The following is an 11,722-nucleotide window of genomic DNA, read 5'->3' as shown; positions in this document are numbered from 1 at the left end:
TGCCTGTAAATTTTTTTATTGTTGATGGAAATCTTGCCTGAATTAACTACTCCAGCTTAGTTTTTTTCAATAAATCATGGCAGTATGCTCTATGTAGACTCGATCCAACAATTGCTACCTTTATTTTAATTTTTAAATAAACCTATGTCTTTTACGAATGATGTGTTCATCTTTTTCAGAGACCATGCTGAAATTCCAGCAGAAGGCTGGAGCAAGCCAGGGAGAAAATGTCTAAACCGGAGGCTCAGCTCGAGAAAGAGAAACGGGATAAGCTCCAGTTTAAGAAAGAAACAAAGAGGTTGATTCATGCGCTTGCCTTGATCGACGGTATGTTTCTATCTTTTTGGGTGGAGGGGAGGGAGATAAATTCCATAATGCTTATACATTTCCAGGCTTTCAAGACAAAAATACAATGTGTATAGGCGGGACACCAGAACCATTTGCCGGTGACCTCAACCTTCAAAGGCTATTGGAAAATTGCATTAGAACATTTTGCTTATTTCTAACTTATAAATGTAACCATCTTGGTGTTTTCCCTCAATGTACTTACTGGCACACAATCCCAAAAATAATTGATTTGCAGATGTTCATGCAAAGAATATATTGTTGTCATATTTTTCAGCATTGCCGACACTTCTTACGAAAGTGGAGGAGTTGTGCAAGGTAGACTCACCAAAGCTACCCGCAGTACCAAGCACCTCAAGAGCGGTTTCCCATGAACTGCGCAGCCCTGAACAGAGGAAGGCAAGTCTCTGTTCTTTCAACAGCATTTTGTTGAATGTTTGTTGTGCAAAAATCATGTGTTTCTGCATCCTTAGAATATTTTACATTTAAACACTAATCCCTTGGGTATCTTTACTAGAAAGTACCCTGAATCCAACGAAATTCATGGATTGTGTCGTGCACCAAAATGTGGGTGTTTGTAACTGCTGAGTATGGAGGTATCCTGAATCCATCAAAATCCTGCAGTTCCACTAGGCTTACAATTCTGAATCCCTCAAAATGTCCCGGTTTTCAATGTGGAGGTACCCTGAATCTATCTAAATTCTTCAAACAGGGACATGATTTTGATGGATTTTTGGGAGGTTAGGGTTAAAGGATTAACAAGTTCTAATGAATTATTTGTTGTGTTAATTTCAGATTCATACCTCTACTTCAGGGCCGATAACTGCAGAAATGCTGCGGAGGTCCAACACTAAGGACCCCCAAAAGTTGACAAATGATTTGCTGACATGCTTGTTTGATGAGCAGCACCTTGCTACTCATTCGTTGACTGGAAGGAAGTCGGCCAAAGTGGAGGAATCCAGACGGAAAGAGTGCCTTAATGGCAATGCCGTGAATGTCATTGTTGGTAATGCAACGGACAGTTGTATAGCCTTTTGTTGCCGTGTTAATCTGTTGTAAGCCGCCGGTGGTGCCAAGGACCGCCGGCGGAGTGCCCTGACCTGTTTCTTTTGTGCTTGGCGTACACCGAAAATTGGGTTCTATTTCGGGATGCTTGTGGTTTGGCGGGCGCGGGAGGTGATTTGGCAAAGTGTCTGGGTGGCCTGTGGATTGTTATACATTGTTATACATTCCTATTTGTAGTGTGTTTTGAAAGAGCACTAGTGTAACGTTGAAGTTGTTGTTTTGACATTTGCGCGGAAGGTTATCCGCTGAGTTTTGTTGATAAAAAAAGTGTTATTGTTGGAAGTCCTGTGTCCGCTCCCCTTTTCCATTGTTACCGGTCTTGAGGGACAAGAACCAAGCTACAGTAAGTTGAATACAAGTGAAACGGTTGGTGCTGAAACTGCCTGTCTCACAGAGCCCATCTTAAAATGTAGGTTAAATAGACACGTGCTACGTGCGAGCAAGATATTCTCTAGAAACCAGAGTGAAACCAGTCTTATAAAGTCATAGGAAATACGACTCCCACATACTTAACTTGTCGGCTACATGATAAACATTAACGATCCCCAACCAGCCAATTACTAACACAAGAGTTTGGTAATTTAGCCATTTATTAAAAAATGGACATTCTCTTCTCTGAAGTCACAGTTACATTCCTTGCTTTTTTAAGGATGTGTATTGAATTTGGATTTTAATTTTTGTTTGTCACAGAGACTGTCCGCAGCTTTTTTCCAGATCGGAAGCCAAATGATGTAAAAGCTTACATCAGAGTAAAACTTAACAATGTGTAAGCAAAGTTTCCGCAGGAGTAAAGTGAATATACAACATTTGCTGTTGCTGTTGTAGGGGTGTGTAATTTTATTTATCGCCTTGTCGGCCAGAGGGCGCCCTTGCGTCTTACTGTATTGCAACGGTCCTTTTCCAAATGAGCTGGAACAGACTAGGCCTCGACCTGGATGGCTCTTGGTGAGAAACCCTTTCATAAAATACTTTTTGAGGAGATCTTGGTGGGCATCTGTATATCACATGAAAGTATACTTATTGGGGATCAAGATTATATACTTTATGGCTTGGGTAGGAACCGATTATGGAATATTTTAGCTTGTATTTTTGGGTCATGACCGTCACGTTTTCAGTGCACATGATTTTGCGCGTGGAATACACGTTGCTTTTTGGCAGTTGTGCACGCATTGTGTTGGCTCGGCTGAGCGGCGGGTGAAATTGATACATTTGTAAAACATTATCCTAATCGCTCCACTGTGTGGTTTGTGCTGTGTGTCACGAACAGTTTTCTGTTTCGTATGCAGCATAAACAGGGCTTTTAGATAGTACATCAGGCAGGGGGCTGCTAGCCTACATGCACACCGGCCGTGGGACATAGGTTGTTCTGAAACCCTCCAGTGTTGGGTGAGTGTTGGCGGCCGGACCTGTTATTACATGTATTTTGTGAGATAATTTAAGGTTAAAATGTGACTCACTTTAAATAGTGTACTTCATCATAATGTAATTGTATTCATCAAATGTATGTGAGGGATAAATTCATGAACTAGTTTTTGTGCATTTTTCTCTCGTAGGGGTCTTTCCGGGGTTGTTCCGTGGTGTTTCCCGTACACATCTGTATAAGTTGTATTCGTCGCTGTTGCATGTTCCTTGACTTTGTGTCCCATGGATCTCGGTCTCCTAAATAAACCAGTAGATTTTTGGGATACATAGGTGTCTCAAGACTCTTCGTTTCTTCTTGCCCGAAACCCCGGGATCACTTTCCCTCCTCGGAGTTGATAACGAGACTTTACCCAACCCCTGCCCCTCGCGGTGGTTACTACACTGTCATTTTCAAAAATGTATGGATTTGATGAGTAAGCATTTAGTGGCAAATATTGTTACACTGAATATATTCTGTACAGTCTATCATTTGTAATTTTTGCATTATGTTAAGTCTGAAGCAACAAAAAAATCTCAAAATCTAAATAAGGTTGCTGAACAACTAACCTGATGAAGTTTTAGCACAGTGAATGCTGTATATTCCGAGAAAAACAACATTGTAGGACTTCAAATCAAAAGTTGCAGTCATTTTTTTGAATTGCATGCGAATTATTCAGCCTTCTCATTTAACCGATTGCGGCTAAGCGATTTCGCGCACTGAACTGGCGAGTTGTAGCAACTGCACACGAGTGTGCGTCGTGTCAACGCTTGTGCTCGCATTGCCGAATAAAAAATGAACTACTAATAGAAGTTTCCATCGATGCATCTTTTTCGTTGGAAATATCGTTTAATTGTTTTCTTCAATATGACAGCTTGCCAGAACGAATAATTTCACTGGGAGTTTAGTGTCATTACTATCTTTAAACCGAATGAGCTTTTCAACAATAATTTTTCAGTTAAATTTTGGATGGCTGCAAATGATGGACTGTAGCTTAAAAATAGCAGTTGAAGGTGAAATTGATATCCATAACATTTATCCATCTAATCCTCATTCTGCTATGTTTTTTGGGGGTTTTAAATTTCTTTGTTGTAACTCTTAATATAATACACACAGAAGTACTTGCATATTCTGGCATTGTATATTTGTACAGTATGTGCAATGCCAACATATCTGCTCAAAGAAAAACAGGTGTGCGATTTTACACAAGAAGAACTTGCCAAACAAAATTTGGCCCCCGAAAAGTCCATGTTTACTTATAGCTTACAGTTTCAGGACAAGCCGAAGGGCAGTAAGCTGGGATGCTGACTGCATTCAGCTGTTTAAGGTATACTAAACCAACGGAAAAAAATAGCCAACCAAAATGAACAATTCATAACCAACCTCTCAAAGCTATCACTCTCCCTTACCGAGAAAATAGCTTTAGGCAAAGGTTTAAACTTTGTTCCCACCCCGGCTAAACCAACCCGTCTCTCACTTATCCAAGATATAAACAAATATCAAAGACGAATGAGAATTGCATTCTTGATGCACAAAAAAGTTCTAAAGAAAAGGCCCTTCAAACCTCCATCCACCTGGCAACCCAAATCCACTCAAAACCCCACACTTGAGAATTATTTGGAAGCTATCAGGATGGAACTCGCCCATGTCAGACTGAGAAAACCTCAGACAAACATGTCCCAAGCTGAATTATCAGCAATACGCAAACTCAAAAACAACCCATCTGTTGTTATCAAGCCTTACGACAAAGGCCGAGGCATTTGCATCATGAACCGTGAGGACTACCTAAACGTTGGTTTCAAACACATCAGCTCCCACCACTATGAAAAAGTAGACAGGGATTTGACTCACGAAACCGCACTCAAGGTACACAGCGCCCTCACCGACATGATAAGAAACAAACACATCGACAAACATACCTTTGCCTATCTTGACCCACTTGAACAACCCACGAACTGCCCTACCATGTATTTTCTTCCGAAAATACACAAGACTCCCCCACCGGGTGAGCCTTTTGTCGGTAGACCCATCATCAGCGGTTGCACGAGTCCAACAGCCAAGATATCCGAGTATGTGGATTACTTTCTCCTTCCAATAGTATCCGCCCAACCCACTTATGTCCGTGACACCACAGACATCTTGCGGAAACTAGAAAAGGAAACCTTCCCACAAAACTCACTCCTCGCAAGCATCGATTTAGTTTCCATGTATACCAACATTCACCAGGCAGAAGCCATTGAATCAGTATGCAAAGCCTACGAAAAAACCAACCACAACTACGCCATAACCAAACCCCCTTCAAAACACATCCGCACTCTCCTGGAACTCGTTCTGGGCCGCAACTATTTCCAGTTCGGAGGAAATTTCTTCCGACAAAAAATAGGATGTGCAATGGGATCTGTGGCTAGTCCAGAAATTTGCGACATTACGTTACATGATTTTGAGTTACAAATCTCAGCCCTCACAGACAGAATCCTGTTCTGGGCAAGATTTAGAGACGATATACTTATCGTCTACAACGGCCAACTCGAATCCTTCACCCATTTTGTTCACCAGTTGAATCAATTGCATCCCACCCTCAAATTCACATTTGAGGCATCTGAAACTTCCATCACATACCTGGACCTTACCATCATTAAAGGCCCGCATTTCCTCTCCACGGGTACCCTAGACACACGAGTGTTCACGAAACCTACGGAAACATATCAGTACTTGGAAAGAACATCATCCCATCCAAACCATGTGTTCCAAGGTTTTATCAAAGGAGAAATCCTACGATATGCCAGAAACACAAACAATGAGGACGACTTCTTACAAAAAGTACAAAGTTTCGAAGAAAAACTACTGAAGAGAGGCTACAATCAAGCCGATATTCACAAGTGCAAGCAATCCATCGATTTCTCACAAAGGAAATCTATGATTCACACAGAACAAGTGAAAACCCAAAAAGAACTTCCCCTCGTCTTCACCACGACTTACAACCCCCATGTAAAACACATGGACATCAAGCGTGCTCTCTCCAGACACTGGCATCTTATCTCAAGCAACCCAACTTTAAAGGAAGTTTTCCCGAAACCTCCTCTAGTTGCCTATAAGATAGCTGAGAACATCAAGAAGAGACTTGTCAGAGCCAAACTCAGCCATACGGAAGATAACCAATCCTCCACAACTGAGAACGAAGATAACACACTTGATATCCTAATTTCACTATTGGATGAACAAATCCCATCCGAATGAAGTTGTAATCACAAATACCGGATAACTTAGACGCAACCTCTTCCGCAAAGTGAGCTCCATTCAACTCACTAACCCATACCTACAGATTCTTTGAATCTAGCGGCTGATGAGTCCCCGAAGGGACGAAAATGCATTCCCGCAATTGCCCTCAGGTAAAACCTAACCCACCCCACTGCCTGGGTAAACTTGGATACGGTCAAAACTTTCATTGATTTCTCCCTCTTATTTCTACCCAATGTTGAAGACCCCTTCATGTGTCTTAATAGAAGAAATAAACCACACAATATCACACCATCGAATAACTTAATGTGTTGTTCTCACGCACATTCTTTATTCACAAGCCAATCTATAGGAGAGGCGTCTCTGAATGGGATAGAGCCATCATTTCTCTTATCAACTCGTTATTGGTATAATTGTATATCTATAGAAAAAAAAAAGTCTTAATGGATGCATAGTGTGCAAGGCTTTGTACAGTGTGAACTAGTCCTTTTCCTAACATACAGATTTACGATGCCTTGTTTATGCAGCCTTGAAGAAATGTTGAGCACACATGTTTCTTGGAGAATTAGAGCGTTTTAAACTGCCTTCTTTGAAACTCGCAAAGTTCCTGTTTGACAAAAAGTTAGTTCAAAGATGCATACACAAGCAGTTTGTGAAACAGGAATGCTCCAGGTTTTAGAGAAGGCAGTTATTAATGAGTCTAATTCTTCAAGACACATGTATGCTCCAATTTCCTTCAAAGACACACAAACAAGGTGTCTTAAATATGTATGTCCGAAAAAAGGTCTTGTTCACACTGTACAAATCCATGAACACCATGTATCTTGGAATATTTAATACGCTTGCCTTATTATCGAATATACATTTATTTCAGTACATTTTACACATACATCTAGGTAGCTTGTCATTTAAACATAAAATATAGCGATTATTGCACTTGCCAAGTACATTGTACATGTAGCATTTTTAACGTTTATTGCACTTGCCGAATTTAAAACATACCTGTTGGTATTTATAAAAAAAAAACCATATGTTTGTTTATACATGTATATGACTTGAAGCTTTGCTTGGCAGATGACATCAAATTGAAAAAATTGCGGGTAACACCATGTGGAAAGAAAACTCTTCTTGAAAGAAGTGTGGTTCTGAATAGAACCGGTTGGTTGAGTGTAGAACTCGACGTTTCGGAGAGTGTGCTCCGTCTGTCCTCAGGAGGGTGAGTGATGAGATGTGGATGATGCAAGCTTTTTCGGTAGTTGTGGGTTTTCTCTCCAGCAGCATTACAAAAGCCATGGTTGTGTGTAAATAAGGTGTTTGCAACACATTTGGTGAATAATAGAATTCAGGTGTTTAAACAAAAGTTACTAGGGAGTTGCTTTGCCAACAGTGAAGGAACAGTGGAGTGATTGGGTGTGTGTAGGTTTCTGACGGAAAAGTGAGAGTGATCATGAAGGAATCAGATCAGAGCAGACCAGAACGTGGTAGAAAGCAGATGTGATTTTGAAGAATTGTCTTGTGTGTGTCACTGCATGAACCTGAGCCTGAGCTATAGCAGGCAGTTTGTGTTGATTAGTTGAGAGCCTATTTGAGGCAGTAATATTTGGGCTTGAATTTCATTGGGCTTGAATTTAAAGGCCCCAGTGAGCAGTTTTGTGCTCAGTTAAACACACCAAGGAGATCTGGGATTTCAAGAAACCACACAACCATGGCTGTCTGGTGAAGGACAAGGAACGAGCTGTAGCCATTAGCTAAGGGGATCAAACTGGTGCGGCTGTAGGACACCCAACCCAGGAGGCGGTGTTTCCAACGATCAACCGGCATCAGACGATTCAAGACAGTACCATGGGCTTGATATCCTTAAAACGCCTGCTCCTCCCATTTAAAGACCCTTGTATAGAGTAAAATAATTTTAAGTAACTGCACAGTGGAAGTTTGTTTAAAGACTAATTGCTATTCATTTAAAAGGAAACACGACGGAAATAATATGATCCAGAATGTGAATTAATGTAACAAGTGAAGAAATACCGGCCTACCACAGTTGTAAATAAGTGTAAACAGTTTGTAAATAGAACAGATATACTGAAGAAAAAGCTTATCGTGTTTAGTGTGTTTCTTTCGTTGTTGAGGAAATAAATAGTTGTAGACAATTGGACACGAATTTAGGGAATAATCCTAACATTTGGGGGCTCATCCGGGAAAAAAAAACGAAACCGGAAAAAGAAACCTTTTGTTTGACTACGTGTTGCCAGCGTTATTTTTTTCATTTTTTTCCCAATCCATTTCAATTTGTGAAGTCATTGAAGTGTCCTGTCACAACTATGAAAACAACGAAGGATTTACCATTAGTTTATGAAATACGAACTGAATTTCCTTCTCCTAATCGCTGCCAGCTAGTGAGCTTTGTTTGTGCCTTAGTGGTGTTAGGTTTGTGTGGAGTAGTATCGATACTACGCGATAGTGGTTGTAGTGGAGTAGTCGTTCGTAAGGACTTAGTTCGCGTTAACCAGTTTCTTGAACATGACCGAACATGCGTAATGGCCGACGGAACAGTCAGTAATTTACCAGTAGCATACGTACCACTTGACACGCCATACTTCGTCGGTACGGTAGAGGCAGTATGCATGACAAACCCTGTTTACGATTTACTTCTCGGTAATATATTAGGCGCAAGAAACCCCGGTGATCCGAAACCCGACTGGGTACCCGCGAACTTGCCACTAAATCCTACCCGAATTATCCGAAATGAAAACACGAGTACACGTAACTTTAACTACGACACAGAGCCAATCGGCGCCGTGCAAAACGCGCTCACAGAAATTAGCCGAAGGCAAACCGTTGAAAAAACTCAAAGTACCCGACGGTCTACCAGAAATTAGCAGAGACGAAATACGGCAAGCACAACAAGAAGATGTGACATTACTTCGAATTCGTGAATGAGTAGAAAGTAGCGAACCGCGAATGAACCGTTACAGAACCTCACGTTTTCTAAATAGGGATGGTTTGATTTTTCGCGAATTTCAATCCCCGAATTTAGATCACGGTGATACATGTCACCAACTCGTAGTACCTCAGAAATTCGTGTCCATGTCATGAAATTGGCACACGAATCAGTGTTAGGTGGACACCAAGGCCCAAAGAAAACGAGTGACAAAATTCTGAGCAGTTTTTTTCTGGCCTGGCATTCATTCAGATGTTTTGCGATTTTGTCGATCATGTGACATATGCCAGAGAACAATCTCAAAGGGCACAGTCACCAAAGTACCGCTTGGTTCAATGCCAATTATTGATACACCTTTTCAGCGAGTCGCGATTGATATTGTAGGACCCATCCAACCCATGACCGAGCGTGGAAATCGTTACATTCTAACTATCGTAGATTACGCTACCCGCTATCCCGAGGCGATCCCGCTACCAAGCATAGAGGGGTTGCAGAAGCGATGATGAACGTGTTTTCTCGTGTCGGCATTCCGAATGAAATCCTAACTGACCAAGGAACTCAATTCACCTCTGGTCTCATGAAAGAAATCAGTAGACTCTTATCTATCCGTTAACTAACGACAACGCCGTATCATCCCGCGTGTAACGGTCTTGTTGAACGTTTTAATGGCACACTGAAAACGATGCTTAAACGTCTTTGCGCAGACAAACCGAGAGATTGGGACAGATACGTAGCACCGCTTCTTTTCGCATATCGCGAGACACCGCAAAGTAGTCTTGGATTCGCGCCATTCGAACTGTTATACTATCGAACAGTATGTGGCCCAATGATTATCCTCAAGGAACTTTGGACGGGAAAAGTTGAATCTCCTGAAAGCAAAACAACGTATCAGTACGTACTCGATCTTCGAAATAGGTTAGAAGATACTTGCAAATTGGCACAGGAAGAACTTCGTGTAGCGACTAAGAACATGACGAAATACTACAACAAGAAAGCTCACGCAAGAACATTCAAGAAAGATGATCTTGTATTGCTCCTCCTACCCACTGATAACAATAAATTACTACTGCAGTGGAAAGGCCCATTTCGCGTACTAGAGAAAGTAGGAAGTGTGGACTACAAAATTGACCTCAATGCAAATATGCATTACAAGAAACGGTAGATTCTGAAATTGCGGAAATGTTCGAAATGGGTATTATAGAGTCGTCCAATTCGCCCTACGCATCGCCAATTGTAACCGTCAAAAAGAAAGACGGTCGCAATAGATTTTGCACTGACTTCCGCGAACTCAATAAAATCACAACATTTGATGCAGAACCCATCCCAAATCAGGAGGAAATCTTTGCCAAATTATCGAAAGATCACTACTTCTCCAAATTCGACTTAAGTAAAGGTTACTGGCAAATTCTGCTTAAAGAAAGTGACAAAATAAAAACGGCATTTCTGACCCCAAATGGATTGTACCAGTTTAACGTGGTTCCATTCGGCTTAATCAATGCCCCTGCCACTTTCTCGCGTATGATAAGAACACTATTCCACGGTATGGACCACGTTGATAATTTCATTGATGACATTTTAATTCATACACAAACTTGGCCAAGTCACTTAGAAACTCTCAAAGACCTTCTACGCAGACTCCAACGCGCAAAACTAACCGCAAAGCCCAGCAAATGCGTGATAGGAATGGAAACAGTATAATTCTTAGGACACGTAGTAGGTCAAGGTCAGCTAGCGCCACAAGATGAAAAGATCGCAAAGATTCAGTCTGCACCTCGTCCAGAGACGAAGAAACAAATGAGATAATTCTTTGGACTTGCCGGATATTATCGCAAATTTATTCCAAACTACGCGGCCAAAGCATCACCTCTCACAGACAAAACTAAAAATTCAGAGCCGAACAAAATTACATGGGATGACAGTTCTAAGAAAGCCTTTGAAACACTGAAAGCTAATCTAATCAGTGCACCCATACTTCATGTACCAGACTGCAATGAACCATTTGTACTTAGAACTGACGCGTCCGAAGTCGGAATAGGTGCTGTACTATTACAAGAACGTGACAATCACTTATTTCCCGTTGCATATACAAGCCGCAAGACCGTTTGTGCTTCAAACTGATCATCAGCCTTTGATGTACCTGCATAAGTCTAAGGTCGCAAATGCCAGAATTATGGTAGTTGTGGGTTTTCTCTCCAGCAGCATTACAAAAGCTATGGTTGTGTGTAAATTAGGTGTTTGCAACACATTTGGTGAATAATAGAATTCAGGTGTTTAAACAAAAGTTACTAGGGAAATGCTTTGCCAACAGTGAAGGAACAGTGGAGTGATTGGGTGTGTGTGTGGGTTTCTGACGGAAAAGTGAAAGTGATCATGAAGGAATCAGATCAGAGCAGACCAGATCGTGGTAGAAAGCAGATGTGATTTTGAAGAATTGTCTTGTGTGTGTCACTGCATGAACCTGAGCCAACAGGCATAGCTTTTGATAGTTTTGGTGAGAGACTCGGAGTCGGAGAGTGGTTTTTCGCATTCAATAATTGACACGGTTGCGCATTCTAACACGCCGTCGGAGATATCTGGTTTAGACTTGGGCGTTTCGGGTTGAGATTCTGTTTGGCCAATGTACTTTTTCATAAATTTGCATGGAATGTTTTGCTTTTACCGTTGAGGTCAATTTTGTAGTCCACACTTCCTACTTTCTCTAGTACGCGAAATGGGCCTTTCCACTGCAGTAGTAATTT

General features: G+C 41.3%; 2 protein-coding genes across 2 annotated transcripts; both read left to right on the top strand.

Moving 5' to 3' along the window:
- Window positions 1-227: 227 nt before the first annotated feature.
- On the top strand, window positions 228-2,180 carry LOC119733693 (BEN domain-containing protein 6-like). Its single transcript, XM_038207081.1, has 4 exons — window positions 228-327; window positions 623-744; window positions 1,141-1,351; window positions 2,101-2,180. The coding sequence occupies exons 1-4, from the start codon at window positions 228-230 to the stop codon at window positions 2,178-2,180; spliced, it is 513 nt and encodes a 170-aa protein (XP_038063009.1).
- Window positions 2,181-4,441: 2,261 nt separating this feature from the next.
- LOC119733692 lies at window positions 4,442-6,046 on the top strand. The gene has a single exon (XM_038207080.1). It carries the CDS (start codon window positions 4,442-4,444, stop codon window positions 6,044-6,046), a length of 1,605 nt encoding a protein of 534 aa, XP_038063008.1.
- Window positions 6,047-11,722: the final 5,676 nt, after the last annotated feature.

The sequence above is a fragment of the Patiria miniata genome, unplaced genomic scaffold (genome assembly GCF_015706575.1).
Source record: "Patiria miniata isolate m_02_andy unplaced genomic scaffold, ASM1570657v1 HiC_scaffold_26, whole genome shotgun sequence".
Classification (NCBI taxonomy): domain Eukaryota; kingdom Metazoa; phylum Echinodermata; class Asteroidea; order Valvatida; family Asterinidae; genus Patiria; species Patiria miniata.
Note: the sequence above shows the minus strand (reverse complement) of the source record. Positions and strands in the feature narration are given on the sequence as shown.